The following is a 20,593-nucleotide window of genomic DNA, read 5'->3' on the forward strand; positions in this document are numbered from 1 at the left end:
ATACTCGGACTGTGTTTGTCAATGTTTGGATTTCTATTTCTGACTTTCCATAGAGTTTCAAATCATCCATATATAGTAAATGCGAAATTTTTTCAGCTTCTTTGGCTGTTTGGTAGCCTAATTTCACTTTTTTTAAGATTACTGATAGTGGGATCATTGCGATGATGAAGACAAGAGGTGAAAGTGAATCACCCTGGAAAATTCCTCGCTTGATATTAACCATTCCGTAGATCTCATTCCCTACTGCCAACTCAGTTCTCCATTGTTTCATCGCCTTTTCAGTAAGTAATTTCAGTAATTATTATTATTATTATTATTATTATTATTATTATTATTATTATTATTAAAGATTTTTTTCAGATAAGTACTGTGTAACTCTTTGGTTATTTTCATTGTAACATTCAAAACATCTGCAAACTTTATCAATTGTAAAACACATCCTTGAAAGTTGATTAGAAGAACACAAGATGGCTATCCTAAAGGAAATATTTGATTTACGGGCCTGTTCAGTGCTTGAACTTTTTAACCGTTTACTATAACTAGAAGTTACTACTGAAGGGTTGAACAATCCCCTCTAAGCATTCCTTCTGCCCTCCTGCAAGGTCTGAAGCATGTCCTCAAATCTTTTTCCAAACCTGGCATATTCCTAATGCATTTTTTGCCATCTCTAAGTATAAAACATGAATGCATTTATCATTTTGAGACAGCAGCAACCAAATGACTCATGCCTCATTGCAGTATTCCAAATATTTTGTCAATAGCCTGAGTCAACTGCATTGACTTGTCCTGATCTAGATAACAACAGGAACAACAAGAGGTCATTTAGAAAGTGACAACCACTGTTACCACTTTTTTTTTTTAAAAAAAAATAGGTCTTTGCTAAATTCTTGAGAAGAATGTGTTTTGAGAAGCGTGCCTAGCTATTGAGGACTAAACTCATAGAGTTAAAATTTTAATGCCCCTACTACAGTAGGCAAATCTGCCCTTTTCTATTTCAGTCAGAGTGAAGTCTGATGCTTTTGGAACACTTTGACCTGCCAAGTCCTCCAAGAGAAATCAGTGTGTAGGCAGAGACTCTACAGGGCAAGGCAGAGATCTAATATTGCTGACTGTCAGGACACTGCAATTTGGTGTTGACATACGTGCAGCAGGTGCCCTTGAGATGCAGACAATCAAATCTGGAATAAGTGTGTCCTAGGCTTTTCCCCTCTATAGAGAGCAAAGGTTGCAGAGCCACTCTCTCTCAGGAGTATTCAACATTTCTAAGAACAAAGGGCCAGTATTTTAACAGACTCATTCTATTTATGAGACAATGCAAAACATTCTATTGAGGCACATGCTGATGGCCTGTTTGAAAAATTGGGAGGTATAATTTCTATGGTGCAAAACATGGAAGCAAGGACATCACTTCATTCCATTTGATTCTCAAAAGCTTTTAAGTGATTAGGCTCAAGCTATGACGTCACATCTTAAACTTCTATCAGCTTTGCATCATTAAGTATTTAATGAATTTCCTTTCATAAATGGTTTCAATGAACACAGACTATAAACACAGATAGCAAAGAATTTTCTTAAATTAAGAATGCAAACACTTTGAGCAAATTAGGCATCACCCAATAGAATGGATAGCTTTAAGGCCACATGGGCAACACAATAGAAATTTCATTGTTTGGAAGGTATATAAAATATTGGTATTCATCTCCCACAAGCAGAAAATAATTAATTTAAATCTATAAGTGTATTGCCAATGAAGATCTTTTAACATGAACTATAAGCTATCCAATATATGTTGGACAAATAAGTCATTTAAGTTTTTTAAAGATATTGCTTTATATCGGAGGTCACTGCCCTCTGCTTGGAAATCTAAAAAATATCTACAGAGGTTGATTGAAAAGCTGTTAACTTGGCTGCATCCTAGTGTGGTTTTTCATTGAGACCTGGAGCTTAAACAAAGTTTCCAATTATCTGAAATCACACAGTAGTTTAGTGCAAGGGTCTGCAAGCTTAGCAACTTTAAAACTTGTGAACTTCAACTTCCAGAATTTCCCAGCCAGCCATGCTAGGAAATTCTGGGAATTGAAGTCCACAAATCTTAAAGTTGCCAAGTTTGCAGACCCCTGCTTTAATGGGCTGTATTCACTTTCCCCTACAGGTTTCTCCCAAAGATAGCTTTAGTCTGGCAAGTTTTAATCTACTTATAGTCATACTTCAAATAATGTGAGTAATATGCTACAGAGCCTGTGAAATATTTTAATCTTTATCTCCATCAATAAATGTTGTAGTCTGAGACCATCACAGAGATTAATTTTTAGCAGAAACAAAAGTCTCACGAGAAATCATATTTTGTCTCCCAGGTGAAATATAAATGTGCAAATTACATGTAAATTTTGGTAAGTCCTATCTGGCCTAATCAAAATCAGGCATCCCCTGTCACAAATTCATGTGCCTAACAATATAAAGGAGAGATCCAGTCTAGAACTAAGGAGAGATTTCTTGACAGTGAAAACAAATTGGTCAATGGAACCTCCAGAAGTTATGGGTTCTCCCAGCACTGGAGGTTTTCAAGAAGAGATTCTCCAGAATGGGATAGGGCAGTGGTGATGAACCTATGGCATGCGTGCCAGAGGGGGCACTCAGAGCCCTGTCTGCGGGCACGCTAGCTGCTAGAGTATCTCGCTTGCCTTCCCACAAGATGAAGAAAATGAGCTCTCGATGCCAGACAGGGTTATAAGGAAAACTTCCCCCCTTCCTCCTTAAAAGCAGAACCTTACGATAGAATACTGTAGTGTTCGGGGTGGGGGGGAGACTGCCTTCCAGGTGAGGGGTTTGAATTTGGCAAATGGGTGGAGGATTCACATGGAAGGTCACCTCGAGGCTCCCTTTCACTTTCAAGTCAATTAGGTGGCAGGGCTTTCCTGCAGAAACCAGCAGGAGCAATTTGGCCAGCGAATTGGAAAGAGCATATTCCTGGGCTTTTCCTCCTCTGTGCCGCTGCTTGCAACCTTGGGAGCAGCCATGAAGCCCCTGAAAGCTTTGGGAGAAAGAAGATGAATGTTCCATTTCCCCTCTGGGGTCTTTTTTTTTTGTGGGGTGAGCAAGGCAGTGAAATAACGACTCTTCTTCCCCTGCCATGTCTCCATGTGCTCAGCTTGGCTCTTGTATTATTCAATAGGGTTATGCAGAGGAGTCCCAGTTATTGGTTAGCCAAAATACCCTCCTGATCAGTGACTTGGTTTTTTTCCCACCTGTTCATAAGTCTGTCCTAAAAGTTAGCTGCAAGGCCTCAATTAAAACTGTTCATAGCTTGTCTCTAAAAGTCTAGGGTTCGCTGTGTTATATACACACGTATAGCCTTGACTTTTTTAACTTTTCCAAGTTCAAAAGCGTGCCAAATGCAAACTTTTACCCTTTCACTAAAAAGTTGTTTGTGTCATTGAAAGCTATTATCGTGTTTTTCTTTTAAGACAAAAAATGTTAATGTATGAGTTGTTTTTTTTCTAAATGAAAACTTTAGTATTTGGATTAAATTGCAGTGTTGGCACTTTGTGATAAATAAGTAGGTTTTGGATTGCAGTTTGGGCACTTGGTTTCTAAAACTGGTGTAGGGTCTCCAACTTAATCAGGGGGTTGGACTAGAAGACCTCCAAGATCCTTTCCAATTCTGTTATTCTGCATTCTCCTATTCTATAAATCCTACCACCTCACAAACACTATATAGAAACACTTATAAAGGGAAGGTGTTTGTTCATCTACTGTACAAATGTGTTCACAGCTTCTGAGCTTAAGGTTCCTTGTCTTGGAATACTTTGGCCATGTATACTGTAGATCATTTGAGAAGCTCTCTGACATAGAAATACTCTCTCCACTCATTAGGCAGATTATATTTTATCCACCAGTGATCAGCTGCTAATTTTTTATAATTGCAGTTGTTTCTTCTATTGAACCCTGCTTTGGAACAACATTTAATGAAATCAGGCTAAAATATAAAGTAATGCAGTTGAACACTGGCACATTCCAGTTTCCATGACAAGAGGTCCAATTGACATAGTAAGGAATAATTAGCAGAACTAATAGATAGAAATGTAGCACAGATTTTTGGATAAGAGTTAAGAATCTTGTGAAGGCTGCCTTATCCATTAAGAAAACAGCCATATTTGCTACAGAAAGTAGATTACAATTCAAAGGGTTGCACGCTATGGGGAATGCAGTCCTGTTTCCAAAATGCAGTGAATTCTGCAGATGTAGTTTCTATTCAGCCAAGTAAATTGTTCCCTTTTCAGACACCAAAAGCCACACAAAACGCCGCTCTTGCAGTCACTTAGGAACATCCATGTGATTTTTGCAACCAAATCAGGAATTAGGACAGTCTGTTTTTCTCAGTCTCTTCCATTTCCCCCTAATGCTTTTCTCAGAAATAATCTCCGTAGCTAATTGCTGCTTCTTTTATCAATGTTTTAAATTTTACGGTTAAAGGCAAGCAGCTGGAATACCTAAAGGAAAGGAGGGCAAGAGGAAATCTGTACAAGGTAACCAGTGACATCACCATGTAAAACTCAAGATAGGCTAATTGTGTGCCCAACTCAAATGGGGAAACATTTCCGGAGTAAAGGTCAACATTCTTGGAAGGTTAGGTCTCATTGCTGTTACTTGATCTTTGCAGAAATGTCAAGCAGCCATTCTTACCTGATATGAATTTCCACATGGCAAGGAGGACTACTGAAAATAGTGTTTTTAAAGTGACATGCAGTTTTAAAGGAGCCCTCTCCATTTTTTCCATCCCAACTTCTGACTTCACCAAATTTATGTTATGTCTCTTCCACTAACACACTAGAATATATTCTTAGGCTTTTAGCCTTTAAATGTGTCTCGCCTCCTGTAAATGAATTTGAGAATGAATGAATTTATAAAAATGAGTGAACAGTGATAAATTTTCAAGTTCCAGTAAAATTTGTTTCTGAAAAAGAACATGCTCATCCCTTTGCTGGCTTCTAGAGATTAGGTCTTAATTCTGATCACTCTAACTGATCACTTTTCTTCTTTCAGCTGCCTGTCAATTAGATGCAGATTCAAACAGCAAAAAAGTTGCTTCATTGCAGAAGAGACACTATACCCCCCCCTTCTAGGATCCTTCTGCAGTTGCTTTAAAGAGTTACAGACAGCTGCTATGTGAGCACACAAAGATAACCCACATGCTCCCATTTTTTTGGCTTTGTAATTTTAGTGCTGCGGCAGCCTTTAGCACTAAAGGTCTCACTAATCTCCCTTCTCTGATGATTTAAGACTCACCCTAATGAGTCTACATCGGAGGTAGATTAACTGCAGCTCCCTTACTTCTGAGAATCCCTTACAAAGGTTTGAGTCTGGGAAGTTGCTGAAAGAGAGCCTCAGCCAGCCAAATGGGCAGATTAAGCATTACTCAAGGTGCAAGACAGACTCTAATCCTCCAAGCAGTAAAACAACTTGCAACCCTAAACTGCAGGCCTGGCTCTACCAGAAGAGATTTAAAACCTGCTTACCGTAAGCTGTATGTCTGGATGAATCAAGGAATGCTATTATTTTACAAGAAGCAGTGAAAGTTATGTTTTCTACCAAAAGGCCCTGAATGCAAACAGAGTATGCCAAGAACATTGCCCCTTAATCATTGTTACTCAGCTACAGGCTACAGGGCTGAGACTATTCAACTGCATGCCTACCAACTGTACTGACTCTGCCCTTTGTGCCAAATCCAGAGGGTTGCAACACATGGTAAACTAATTTGCAATTCTCCTCCTCTGTGAAGTCAGTTTAATTGTACATTCAGCAAATGCAAAAGACCACATGAGAAATGTGCTCGTTTTAAAAAAAAACTGAACTACTTGAATGCCTGTATTAAGTTCTTATGTAGGAGTCCACAGTGAAAGTGCAGCCAGTATGTCTAAAGGAGTTAAAAACAGTGAGCCTTTTGACTCAAGGTGAGTAACAGTATGACCTTCCATTATTCTCTCTCTCTCTCTCTCTCTCTCTCCCCATCCCTCCCTCTCTCCCTCCCTCTCTCTCTTATGGTTGTGATGGTGGAGGAGGAGGGGTACTTTTAAGTCAGAGTTGACTCCTGGCAACTTCATGGATTAGTCCCTGCAGGTTTTTTGGCAAGATTCTAGAAGTGGGCTTGGCCTTATATTCTTCCAAGATAAGAGGAAGAGTGTCAGGCCAGGTCATCCCAGCCACCTCTGTGCCTGAGGCAGGACTAGAACCCATGGTCTCAGAGTTTTTGCCTGATGCTTTCATCACATCAAATTGGTGCATCAGATTTGATAGTCCATGATCATTATTCCCATCTTTATAACTGCTCCTTCCTTACTTGAGCTCAGGGTACGATTTCATTTAAACGCCTGCCTGACAGTAAGAACTGCTTTTAAAGTCCCCAACTAGTTACGGAGGATAAACAGAAACATTATCACATAGCAAACACCTAGTATTTATTAATAAATTAGTACACCAGAAGGCAAAGGTCTTCCCCCCCCATCCAAAAAAAAATGCGCTCCTTCCAGTCACCTCTCATCACCTTGCAATATGTCTCCTTAAATAAGCATGATTGTAGATGATTTATTCCTGGAGCACAATAGATGCAAATATAGCAGAGGCATGATTTTTCACAATGCAGCATTTTTAATAAAAAGTGAAGTGGGGATGGGGAAGGATTTCAAAGACCACATGAAGGCTTTGAAATATACTTATTGGCCACATCTGTATAAAAACCCACAAAAGGACAATTTTGAAGCACATATCAATAAATCTTATAGAATGAGAAATGTGGCACCACCAGGGTTCTCCTTTACTTTCCAGAGTCCAGCTCTAGGTGCTACTCCCAAGTGATCAAGCCTGCTGAGATCCTACAGGGGCAAGGCAACATCTTTCCCTTAAGTCAAGCAAACAGAATTACATTCAGCTGCAGGCCAAGGTCTCATTGTCTGGAAGGCTGAAGAAGTTACAGTTGAAATGTTTCAGCATTATAGTTCCAGAGAAGCACAAGTCACTTATCGTTATCTGTTTGTCCATGTGAAAACCATACAATAAATAGCTGTGCTAGTAAAATATCAGTGAATGTGCATCATTCAGCAGTAGTTTTTCTTAAAGTCATCTTGAGGAAAAGCAGATCTAGCTAACCATGAAAAGAGCAGAGAAGAAGAATTCAAAATATCTGTAATGAGAGGGCAAGAAAAATCAAAGTGGAATTAAAGAAAAATCCAAAAGGCTCCTGAAAAGTTAAAAGATTTAAAATGCAAGTCCGAATCCAAAGAGTAAATTATGAATGTATTAATCCATAGTTTTTAAGTGGCTACAATTACAACTTTGAATGAAAAATTAAAATGTTGTAATAGAAGAGGGGAAAACAATATTTTTTAATTCAAACCATAAAGATGAGAGCAAACTACTCTCAGAAGACAAAAGAAGAAAAAAAGAAAACTTAAGAGGAAAATACTGGCCACGACTTCTACAAAATATCCTGCCCATGTCTTATCTTTAACATGTGCCAAGCGCATACAAGCAGCAGCCACTGTGTTGGTGCAAGGGGCCTCTAGTGGCCCACGTCTAAAGCAGATCAGGCAGGTGGCTATAAACTGAATCCAGTAGAGTCTGGCTCGCTTCCTGGCTTTTGACACCGGCAATTTCAAAAAGCCTATCCAGCTTGTCCTCTGCCTGTGGAATCTCCTCAATAGCATGCAGTTCTTCCGGGTTTAGAAGGTGAAGCATGTCGTCAAAGATGGGCTGCAGGTCACAAGGGTCCAGGCGCACCTGGCGCAGCACCGTGTCTTTCTTTTCTAACAAGAGAGAAGATAAATGGCCTATTAATCACAGACTTGCAAGGAGTGAATTGCCCCAGGCTGTGCTACCATTCACTAGGCTTGGCAGTCTCTTCAGTGCTGCTTTCTCGCTCAGATGCTGAATTCAGACTGGCCTGTTTCCATAGTCCCAGCCACAATCTAAGACCATCAATTGGGGGGGGGGGGGGAATTTGGGGGCAGGTCCTGCCACAAAAACATCAATAATTAACACTAGTTGCTCCAAGGCAGGATCTGCATTATGGAACAAACTGTCACCAGGGTTGAACAACAACAACAACTCACTCACCCACCCACCTTTTTCAGCATAAAATCTTTATCTGTGTCTTTTATATTTATTTTATTGCTTTTAGTAGAATTATTATCTTTGTGATGTTTTTGCAAGCTGCCCGCAATCAGAGGGAGAGTGGATCAATGGCTCTCAATTCATCATGAGACTACCATCTCATAAGCTCCTGTGTGCCCCAGCTGTCTAACAGAAGAAAGCCTAAATATGGAGTAATGAAATGAGAGAATCTGGGTCACTGAAGTCTCCTTTCCTCTATATTCAAAAGCTGTTGTTTTTTTTTACTCTGCTGTTTTACTTTTGTCATAGAATAAACTGCAGTTTATTCTTTTACTGCTTGGGCTATGTTGCCCAGAGACAAAGTAGTAATACCCTACACCATTGTGATTCAAGCACAATATGACTTGATCCTCAAACTTACACATCAGGTGAATGATGATTATGTTTACATAGTGCATGTATGGTTGCCAAATCAGCAGTAACAGCCGCCATTTCTCCTTCTAGTATAGTTTTAAGCCAGAAAGAACCAGTTGTACTATAATAGATGAGTTGGGCTCAGAAGTTTCAGATACAACTGATTTCCTTAAATGACCTAAGTGTGATCAGTATCACTCGAAAATAAGAGCACAATGGCTAAGTTAGTGCATGCAGGCACTGCTTTTGGAATAACCATTCATCCAGAACCATTCAAAATTACAATGGCACTGTTTTATTTATGACTGTTCCCTCAGTTGGAGGATCACAATTTGAACACTAAGCAACCAGCTTGCAGTTACAACAGTTGCAGCGTCCCACAGTTATGTGATCACTACTGGTCATCTTTGCGATCTTCACTACTGGTGTCTGACAAGCTAAATCAATGGGTGAGCCAGTAGGATATTACAAAAGGCAATGATATGGCCATGGGAGATGCTGCAGTCACATGGGATTTGGCTAATGACAGCAACTGGGACAGCTGCAATTGTCAACTCCATGGTCATGTATGTCAAGTTATGCAACTATGTCTCTTAGTGAAGGAGTTCCTGGTCCCAATTACCATTGTTAAGTGAGGACCATCTATAATACTAAACCAAGTTTTTAAATAAGGGATTGTTGAAGAAGTCATGGAACTACAGAGCAACAGAGTTGGAAGGGACCTTGGAGGTCTTCTAATCCAACTCCCTGCCCAAGCAGGAGACCCTATACCATTTCAGACAAATGGCTGTTCAATCTCTTCTTAAAAACCTCCAGTGATGGAGCACCCATATCTACTGAAGCCAAGCCATTCCACTAAGTGTTATGTCAAGAAATTTCTTCTTAGTTCTAGGTTGATTCTCTCCTTGATTAGTTTCCATCCATTACTTATAATCCTGCCTTTGGGTGTTTTGGAGAATAGGTTGACCCTGTCTTCTTTGTGACAGACCCTTAGATATTGGAAGACAGCTATCATTTTACCCCTAGTCCTTCTTTTCAATAGACTAGACATATCTAATTTCTGTAACTGTTCTTCATATGTTTTAGCCTCCAGTCCCCTTTGTTGCTCTTCTTTACACTCTTTCTGGAATCTCCACATCTTTTTATATTGTGACAAAATATACAAACTCTATTTGTATTAATGATACTAAGCAGACTTGGGCATCATATGGTATTAAGCCACAATCAATTTCTAAATATTTGGCCATATGTGGAGTCTATGTTTTTGAAATATGTTTTCAGGACAAACCTGAAGTCTGCATTCTGAATATTTCCCATCTGTTCCTTAAACATCTCATTCTGAATGAAATTAAACAATGGCCCTGTGAACAACTGAGGTCTTCAGTACCTTTGGTAATAAAAGAGCCTGTTCGGCTAAGAGCAGAAGAACCACTAGAGGTGGAATCGCAGCGAAGAAGAGGTTCGGACTCATCCACAAAGAAGCACTTGTTCTTTTCCAAGGGAGATGGTTCCACAGGAATTATGGTTGCCTCTGACTTTGGAGTTGGGCTGGGAGTTGGGCTGAGTGGTCCAGAATTTACCGGAAGAATCAACTTGTCAGCTTCAAGCTGCAACAGGAAGACATAATATGAAAAAAAAATTACATACTAGTGTTCTGAGACAAGTTGGGCAATCCACTTCCACTAGGACATACAGTTCCCTTCAGAAAGGTATGAAGATGACAACAGGATGGGTTTTCCAGGCCAATAAATTTCTCTTTTCACTATTCCAACGGACAGGTCTAAAAACAGTAAAGTTGAATGGTTTGAAATTTATGAAATTAAAATTATGGACAGACAAAAGAAGTACTGCTCCATAGATCATGCTATAAAAATTTGAAATTCATTCCTAAAAAATGTAGTGATAGACACTGCCTGAAAAACTTTGAAGGGAGAGTAAATAAATCCATAGTTAGATAAGGAAAGACAGTGTGATGCAGTAGTTAAGTTGTTGGACTGTGGAGACCTGGTTTAAGTCTCCCCGTAGCTATGGAAATCCCCTGGGTGATTCTGACCAATCATTTTCAACCCAACCCATTTCAAATGGAAAGTAAACTATCATGACCTCTAGTAAAGAGGAGGAATATAACTTTAACAAATAAACAAAGCTGGTAGCTATGGTATCTAGTACTAGAGACAATAGGCCTCTCTTTGCCAATTGCTGGAAAACTAAAGAAGTTACTGCTCTCATACCCAATTTATGGGATCACAGTAGCAAGTAGGTTGCCACAAATGAAGCAGAATGCTTTTGTCTGGACAAATAAAGAGACCTTTGATCTGGACCAATAAAACGCCTTATGTTCTTATTTAGACTTTGACAAAGTTGCTCCTAAGATTTTATCGACTGACTTGATTTTGTGAGTACAGGCAAAACTACAATATACACAGTTAAATTTCACTAAAGTCTTTACATAATCATTATTTTACTATTTACAAAATAGGTGAAAGTACTTATTCTGAATTCCTGTCTACTACATTCTATACTTCCTCAAATATGTACAGTTAGACAACTGATTGAACTCCTGCACTAAATCTACTGGAGAGAGAAGACAGCCCGATGGCATCTCTCTGCAGCACCAGGTTCTGCCTTGCATCTAGATCTCTTTCTGTCTGGTGGAAGACGCTGCTTTGCCTCCAGGCAGCTGTTTTGCCAATGATCCCAAAAGGTCAGCGAGGGGCAACCTAAGCATGCTTTTGGCCCAAGTCCATAAATGGGTCATAACAACTTCCCGTTTATTATCACCATCTTCTCTTTTCTAAATTGCTTTATTTGAAAGAGAAGAAACTTCACACCATTGAAGTCTGAAAAATGCCATGTCTGATCAAAATTAAAAACAGCCTCAGATTGCTCCCTATTTTGAGGCCCTGGGAGTCCTTTCCAGACACAATGGCAAAAGCCAGGTTGAGGGTTATGTCAGCTCATATATCACACAACAAGCAAGACTGTTCTCTTAAGGCCAAATCCCTCAATTTTATTTTTTTAGAAATTAAATGTCCCCCCCCCCCGCTTTCTTTCAAGTAGTTCATAAACAGGGAGTAGACAGAAATGGGTTGTACTAATTAATTCCAGTCCACCAATATCTTTACACAAAATTCTATTGAGCAAATAGCTAAACAAGCCATTGCATTACAGTTTTCTGCCTATTTTTATGATTATTCACAGTGCTAAGTATCCTGAAACACTTAGCATGGTTCATTTGGGCTCAATTATCATTAATAAAAATACCCACAGTTAAAATAGCGAGTGGCTGCTTTAAGATGACCATTTCCCATCCGCACATTTACCCCACCCCCTTTCCTAATTTTTCATGTGTTCCTGCAGAAGGAAGGCCCTCCTGCTCTCTGGAATGGGCTTTTCATCAACTGAGGGATGGTGAAAGCATGAATATGCACATGCACACAAAGAGAAAAGGTGTAAGATACTTTCTAAGGCAGTGTTTCTCAACCTTGGCGACTTTAAGTTCCGTGGACTTTAACTCCCAGAATCCCCCAGCCAGCTATGCTATGCTGGCTGGGGGTTTCTGGGAGTTGAAGTCCACGGGACTTAAAGTCGCCAAGGCTGAGAAACACTGTTCTAAGGAGAGGAGATGGAACAGGCCTGCCATCAGATTGCCCCAGGAGCTGATGATACTATTCTACACAGAAATTATTGATTACCTTTTATTTGTTTTCTATAATTGTCTGGTTTGATACAGCAACCAAGCACAACAGGTACAGGTTTCAGTGAATAGTTAGGACTGCAGAAAATACTGTCTGCCCCACTGAAACATATCATTTATCCGTTTCCAAATTTGAAAGTGAGAAGTGGGGAATCTACAAGTCCTAAAAGTATCTGAAAAAAATACTTTTTCTGCTTTGTTTTTTAAACATTTTAAGCCATCTCATGAATAACAGGAATAATAATAAAAGGACAATGGAATTCTAGTACATTACTGAAAGAGCTCTCTGAAAAAGCAGTCTCTGGCATTCACAAATCCACTCTCAAACAAATGTTTGATGTAATTGTTCACCAGACTTTTGAAAGAAATATTATCTACCAAAGAATGCCATGTTTTATATACGTAGAGGGAGAACACAGGGGTAATGAGGAACAAAATATGAGCTGCGAATGATTTGCCATTCCTGGAGCTTCAAAGGTTGCTTAGATCCAACAATCTCTTTGGAATCTTCTGTTCCTATCGGCCAAATTGCTATTAAACCAACAATCCTCCTGTGACTGTCAGAATAGGATGCTGATTCACTCTGTGCCTTGTTTTCAGCAGGAGGAGGGGAAAGCAAGAGAGGCAAGGGTTCAGGAAAGCAAGGGGGAACACACACACACACACACACACACACACACACACACAGCTTTCATCCATCTAATTCAATTCACAATTTGCACAAAGCAGCATTCATATAAGAATGTCTGAAAACTCAGATGAACTCAAGAGAGCACATGCATCTCCCACATGCAAAAACAGGAAAGCAAGAACTGATTTATTGCACAATAACTGTTTGAACTGGAATGTTTGATAACCACATGATGTCCTTTTGGGGGTGGACTCTTGTGCACCTTTTGTTCTTGTATAAGACAATAGTAGCTTGGTTTACAAATAGAATAAAATGTGGTGAGGAATGAACTTTAGACTGAAAGGATTCGTCTTGTTTAAAACTCTACCTATCTGCAGATGACCACAATGAGTAGTCTGGGCCAAAGGAATTTATTCTGTTTTCTTTATCTTTTGAGCAGTTCTTCATAAGTGATGCATATCTACCTCTCTGCCTTTCTACCATTCATTCTGGCAACAATGACACAGTGTTGAACAGCCTCCTCCACTAGTCATAGCAGGGGAAATCTTGCTAAGGGAAGGACCCTCCCTTGTTTTGCTAGTATATTGATGTTATTTTTGGAGAGTTCTATCCTCATTGTAATTTTCCTGTGAGTATCTTTTTTTTCGAGAACAGATCTAGCTAAATCTAGCCTTCTCTCAACCCCATTTTACAGAGAGATCTACGTGTAAACAGATACTCAGAGGGTCTTTGGGGAAAGGTACTTAAATATTAGGTAGTACTAAATAGGGAGCAACCTTTCCCCAGGAATTTTCCATGTGCAAATTTAGGTTCTCTGTCACCTATAGTAGGCGTTCCCCATATCTATGGTGACTCTTTTTCTTCCTAGGATGAGACTGTTTCTGAACCACCCCAGATGAAAATGAATGCAACAAAAAGCATTGGAAGGACATAATACTCTATCCATCTTCAAGGAGAAACTTCTTTTCAGGCTCTAGAGTTCTCCAGCTTTATTATTATTATTAATTTGCAATATGAGGCTTGGTCTAGACTCTAGAGCCAGGAGTGTCAAACTCAAGGCCCAGGGACCGGATCCGGCCCATGGTGCAGTTAGATCTGGCCAGGGGTGGGTTGCTAATCCCGTTCCAACCGGTTCGGTTGGAATGGGGCTGGCGGCGTCCTCGTGCACGCGCGCAGTTCACGCATGCGTCTTAGCACCTGCGTGATGCTCCAGCTGCTCGCGGAGACTCGCACAGGCGCTGTATGTGCCATCCAGCTGCTCAAAGAGAATCATGCAGGCGCTGTATGTGCCATGTGCCTGCGTGGAAGCGCAGAAGCCTTCAAAGATCGGTAAGTAGCGCGGGCGGGCGGGTGGGCCCTTCGCCGTTCCCGGAAGTTACTTACTTCCGGGTTCGCCGACCAACGGGTTCGCGGGGACCGCCACGAACCGGTTGAAACCCACCCCTGGATCTGGCCCACGAGGCCACTCTAGAAACAGCGAACAACCGGGCTGTGAAGCCCCTGCCAGCAAAAATGAAGCTCAGGAGGGCTGTGCACAGCCCTCCCAGACCCCATTTTTGGCTGCGTTTTCATTGTCAGAGGGCTGCAGGAGGCCATTGTAGCTGAAAATGAAGATCGGGAGCCCGTTTTCGCTGGCCGAGCACTCAGGCCACCACAGGCACTCCCAACACAAGTGACATCAAACTGACCATGCCCACCCTGGCCCCTGAGGTCAAACACAACCCTCATGCGGCCCTCAATGAAATTGAGTTTGACACCCCTGCAAGGAGACAATATTGGCATGAACAGGATCAAGGCTAACCCAGTTCTTGCTGCTTTTCATCCTGTTTGCCAAAATTTAGGAAGGGCTGCATTCAACCCAGTTCTCTTCAATATCTTCATAAATGACTTAGATAAGGGGAGAGAATCATCAAATTTGCAGCCAATACCTAGAAGACAAGCTCAGGATCCAAAAAAATCTTGACAGAGTTAAACAATGGGCCCTATCCAACAACATGAAATTTAATGCGGAGAAAAGCAAGGTTTTACACCTAGGCAGGAGAACAAAGGTACAAGTACAGGTTAGGCAAAATCTGGCTCAAAAACAGTAACTGTGAGAGGGACCTTGGAATCCTAGTGGACAATCACTTAAATATGAGTCAGCAGTGTGGAGCCACCACCAAAAAAGCTAACACAATCCTTGGCTATATAAACAGAGGCATAGAATCAAAATCACGTGAAGTATCAGTACCACTTTATAAAGCCTTAGTAAGGCCACATCTGGAATACTGCATCCAGTTTTGGTCACCATATTACAAAAAGATGATGTGACTTTGGAAAAAGTGCAAAGAAGAGCAACTAACATGATTAAAGGCCTGGAGACTAAAACATATGAAGAACAGTTGCAGGAATTGGGTTTGGCTAATCCAGAGAAAAGAAGGACTGAGGAGACATGATAGCAGTATTCCATTATTTGAGAGGCTGCCACAAAGAGGAGGGGGCATTTTATTTTCCAAAACATCAGAGGTCAGGACAAGAAACAATGGATGGAAACTATTCAAGGAGAGAAGCAACCTGGAATTAAAGAGAAACTTCCTAACAGTGAGGACAATTAACCAGTAAAGCAGCTTGCCTTCAGAAGTTCAAAAGTGGGTGCTTCATCATTGGGGTTTTTTAAGAAGAGACTGGATAAGTCACTTGTCTGAAATGGTATAGGATGTTCTGCTTGAGCAGGGGGCTGGACTAGAAGACCTGCAAGGTCCCTTTCAGCTCTATTCTGATTTTTCTCTTGATCAAATACAATATTCTCAGCTATGGCATTCCTGACCAGTGAAGGCAAAAAGACATTTAAGCTCAGAATCATCTGTGATTTTTGTGTACTATAAACTTGCAATATATATATATATATATATATATTATATATATATATATATATATATATATATCTCATCCTCACATGACAAACAAATCAACATTCTAAACCTAAACTGGAACCCAGAGATAATTCAAAAGCAATAATGTTTCATTATCAGCATCAATTTTATTGAGAAAGAAAAACAATTCCTGCTAGCTTAAGCAGGCTGGGTTGCATCTTATTTTTTCCTTTTTTAAAAAAAAAAGAAAACTGTTAGATTCGAAAGTCAGGCCCTTTTTCCCTGGGCAGGAGAAACAGAGCTGCAGCAATTCTAAAGTATCAAAATCTTCTTCCACTCAGAAAGAACAAACATTCTGTACAGGAAGACTGAAGATGGGTATCAGATGAAGGGGAGATTGAGGCAGGACAACGAGTGGGGGTAGGAGGAAGCGCTATGAGGTCATGGGAGGCCAGAAGAGGAAGGGCAGGGACAGAAAGGATAACAGATAGTATTACTTAGAGACACTCAAAGCAATTACTCCCATTAGTACTAATAAAACCTTTCCATGAACCCACACAAACTACCTCATCTAACTGTTGCTGTTCCTTCTAGATAATAATTTATGCTAAATCATTGCCAGTTCTTTATAAAAAGACACTTTCCCAGGACCCATAGATGCACACTGGTAGTTCTTCCCTTGAAACAACCATTAAAAAAATACCTAATTCTAAATACCAGAGCTAATATACAGCTGCCTCCAATAAAACACAAAAAGTTGCACCGGAAGACAACCAAGTTATCATGCATGCGTTTGATGTGGTTATCATTACATTACTTTCAACAGGAAGCAAAGGTTCCCAAAGTATCATTATCAAGAATGAAATTATGATCTTGCAATTTAAATATTTCTCTATAAGACAATGTCTGTCTCCCTAAAATACTAATGTAGCGGTAGGCAACCTAGCAACTGCTAGCTGGTTTAGATTATAGCTTCAAAAGCCCTCGATGTTGACCCCACTGGTCACTCTGAAATTTGAAATTTGATTAAATAATGTAAGAGAAATAATAATACCAAATACAATATTTCAAAAGTACATCAAACTACTAAGGGCAGTGACAAGTATTCCAGTTCTTCCATCAAATGTCATCATCACTAATTTATAACTCAACTCAAAGCAGTATGCGTACAATAAGAACTAGTTCTAACTTAATCATTTAGGCAATTTAAAGAGATTAAGTTTGGAATGTGCATAATTCAAAGTTAACATATATACAGTACTCACCAGAAGAAGAAGAAAAAGTTAATGGTGATGGATTGGGAAACTGAAATATTGCAATGAATACAATGTTCTCAAAACACTACTACTTGATGGCACCTGTGGGATGCAGATCAAGAGGGGCAAATGACAAAATTAGTGTCATATTAAGGCAATATAAACATTGCCAATTTTCTGTATGTGCTGTGACATTATATGCACATACAAAAAGGGTGGATCTTGCACTGTGATGCAATTGGATCCTGCCCACACCTCTACCTTTCATGATACTCCAATATGAAACTTTATTTTGGTGCCTCAGTGGCAGGGGTGGGTTTCTGCCGGTTCTAACTTCTTTGGTAGAAGAGGTTCCAAAAATCTACTGAACCAGTTAGAAGAGGTTCATCACGGAGCGCCTGCCCAGCCCCCTCGCTCACTTCCCCCACCCGTTCCGTCGCTGCTCGTGGGTGGTAGCTTGTGCGGTGCGGCCAGCCTCCTAGGACCTCCCTGAACTTGCCTAGGAGGCATGGCCACCAGCAAAGCACAGGGGCGTTTCAGGGCATTCTCCCCCACCCCCACTGGTTCCCCACCTCCCTTCCCGGGAAAGTTTACCAAGGTGTGGTTTTCCTCCCATCACTTGTGCCCGGCTCCTGCTGAGCCGGTAAGGCAGAGAAGAGCCTTGGGGGAGTGAAGAGGAAGAGGAGGGAGGAGGAGGAAATGCACCAGCAGAGGCAGGAAGGTTCTCGGGAGCGCTGACTTCCTACCTCCGCTGAACTTTGCACTCTCTCCGCACACTCCTTGCGACTGCGAATAGACGTCCAGAAAGCAACTTTTGGGATAATGGGGCTTGGGTTTCCAACCCGACAGCCCCCACCGCTTCTGGACATCTATTCAGTTGCAAGGAGCTGAGGATAGCATGGAGAAGAGCGTGAAGGTTCTTGGTGCTCCGAAAAGCCACGAACGCGACTGGGAGAGGTGCACACCTTGGTTTAGCCTCCCTGGACGTTGCAGCAGCAGCCCCAACCCGCGCTGACCTCAGCATTTTTCCATCAGGGCGTGCTGCAGAGAGAGCGAGTGAAGACCTTTTCCAGATTGCTCGTGGTGGAGATGTGGGCCCGTGCTCAGCAAAGCAACTCCGGGGAAGTCCTTTGCGCCGGCCAGAAAAGGTCTTCACTCCCTCCCTCTTGCAGCATGCCCCGATGCAAAAAATGCTGAGATCGGCGCACTTGGGGCTGCTGCTGCGATGTCCAGGGAGGCTAAACCAAGCCATGCGCCTCTCCCAGCTGCTTTTGCAGCTTCCCAGAGTGCCGAGAACCTTCGCGCTCCCCTCGGCTCCTCGCGACTGCAATAGACTTCCAGAAGCAGCAGGGGCTGTCGGGCTGGAAGCCCAAGCCCCATTAGCCCCAAAAGCCACTTCCAGACATCTATTGCAGTTGCGAGGAGCCGAGGAGAGTGCGGAGAAGAGCGTAAAGGTTAGGATTACTGGGCAATGTGGGGGGGGGAGGCTGGAGCAGTTCCGCTCTGAATGGAGGGAGAGGAAAAAAGTTAGGATTCTCCCTGCTGCAGCCTTTTAAATGGCAGAGAGAAGCTGAACTCCCCCCCATTCAAGAGGAGCTGCAGCTCCCCTTTATGCCCCCACCTGGATCCCTCCCTCCCGGGGGTCAAAGCACCTGAAAGGGACAGGCAGGCTGCCACAGCTCCACTGAGAAGACATTTCTGAGAAGAGAAACTTCTGGTCTGGCTGCACCTGAGCTGGTGGAGCGCCTGCAACTGCCTGCCCATCGCCAGGGAGCGTGGTTGCTCCGATTGCACAGGCGCTCCATCTGCTGAGGTGCAGTGAAGCTGTGGCAGCCTTCCTGTCCCTTTCAGGTGCTTTGACCTCTGGGAGGGAGGGGCCAGGGGGAGCATAAAGGGAGCCGCAGCTCCTCTGTGAATGGAGGGAGAGGAAAAAAAAGTTGTGATTCTCCCTGCTGCAGTCTTTAAATGGCGGAGGAGAAGCTGAACTCCCTCTCCCCACCATTCACAGAGGAGTTGCTGCTCCCCTTATGTGGACATAATGTGATATTTTGCAAGGACTGGGAAATCTCTCATGCAGTCTCTGAACAAGAAAAAATGTATTTGCATGTTAATGGGGAAAACAGGTGGGCTAATTATAATCTTAAACTATTTTGGCTTACTGTACAGATAATTTACTGCAAAGCCATGCACAACAGTATTAGATTTATGTGGTTTATCTTCCTTGGTTGGTTTTTTGGGAGAGCTATGGAAAGCTAAAACAAATGCTGTGTAACAAGGAAGCGTGAAACGTTCCTTTTGATTCATTGGAGAATTAAAACCAAACATTATTTCAAAGGAGATAAGTTTCATATCATGCAACTTTCATCAAAACTATTTCACATGCTCTTAAATCTTGGGGGGGGGGGAGACACTAGTGAACGTCTAGGAAGTAGGGTAGTAGTGGCAATAGATATAATAGATATAAGTAGGGTAGTAGTGGCAATTAGAATAATATTGTGACACAACTATTAAATTGTTCAGTAATAGTTTAACTAAAAGAATTGTGCATACTATATATAAATTGTTACTTCTTAGCAGGAAGTCCAATATTTTTTCTTTGGATTTTCCCATTTGGCTGACACACTATTTTTTTATTGGGGATATATTTATTGGGTTTCAGTCTCCCATCAGTTAAGAAGACAAGAACTGCAAAGCTGGTGGTTGTGCAAATATCATAAGTATTTTGGAATGTGATGCTACCATTGTGAATTTCTTGTTAAGAATACTTATCAAGTTTTAATATCTAACTTATTTAGAGGGCGAGTGCTTGCTTGTTGCAGTAAGTACAAATGTCATAAGCAAAATACCTGTTTACTCTCAGAGATATATTCCTGCTTAAATTGCTTGATAGCAATGTGCAGAAACTTTAAATTGTATAGCTCACAGCACTAAAGAAACCTTATATAGCAGTGACTACTCTTGAGGATCCACATTGGCTGTTTCTGCTTCCAAGTGATGCTTCTGAAATCTACTGGAACATATAGGAATTTCTGCACTGAGAAGCAGAAAGATGGATTCTCGCCTTTATGATGGGCTTTTGAGACACCGGAAAGCAGTGGGAAATTTTGCTACTTCTAAGTACTTCCAAACTCCAAAAAGAAATTGATTATCTTTCCTTGAGCCTCTTTATGCAGGGACAGGTGCTGAAAAATCCTTCAAAGAAATGGAAACAGTGAGTGTGTGTGTGTGTGTGTGTGTGTGTGTGTTTGGTAGGGGGGGTGTTTTTGTGTGTAGAATTGGAATTAACTTATTGGCCCTGGATTTTGAGGGTGGGAGGAAGTTGCAGAAGCTGAAATGCAGTTGGGACAGACTGGGGAGTCCTATGTTTTCTCTCTTTTACATTTTCAGAGATTATATACAGTATAAAGAGTTAACCAGTTGCACCGATTGTACTTTATGTTTGCGTACACAAAACAAGAACAGGTAGTTCAGCACATGGACTGCCAAGCCACTCCCACTCGGTCACATGGCTGGCAAGGCACTCCCACCCAATCACATGGCTGGCAAGCCACTCCTACCCAGTCACATGGCTGGCAAGCCACTCCCACCCAGTCACACGGCTGGCAAGCCACTCCCACAAAGCAGACCACCCCTACAA

General features: G+C 41.4%; 1 protein-coding gene across 1 annotated transcript in view; it reads right to left on the reverse strand.

Moving 5' to 3' along the window:
* Positions 1-6,460: 6,460 nt before the first annotated feature.
* The window catches only part of TNFRSF21 (TNF receptor superfamily member 21), a 42,568-nt gene continuing 28,435 nt past the window's right edge, over positions 6,461-20,593 (reverse strand). The window contains 2 exon segments of the mRNA XM_032212651.1: positions 6,461-7,799; positions 9,908-10,127. Coding sequence (XP_032068542.1) covers positions 7,570-7,799; positions 9,908-10,127 — 450 coding nt within the window. The 3' untranslated portion in view covers positions 6,461-7,569.

Source organism: Thamnophis elegans, chromosome 3, assembly GCF_009769535.1.
Source record: "Thamnophis elegans isolate rThaEle1 chromosome 3, rThaEle1.pri, whole genome shotgun sequence".
In the NCBI taxonomy this organism is placed as follows: Eukaryota; Metazoa; Chordata; class Lepidosauria; order Squamata; family Colubridae; genus Thamnophis; species Thamnophis elegans.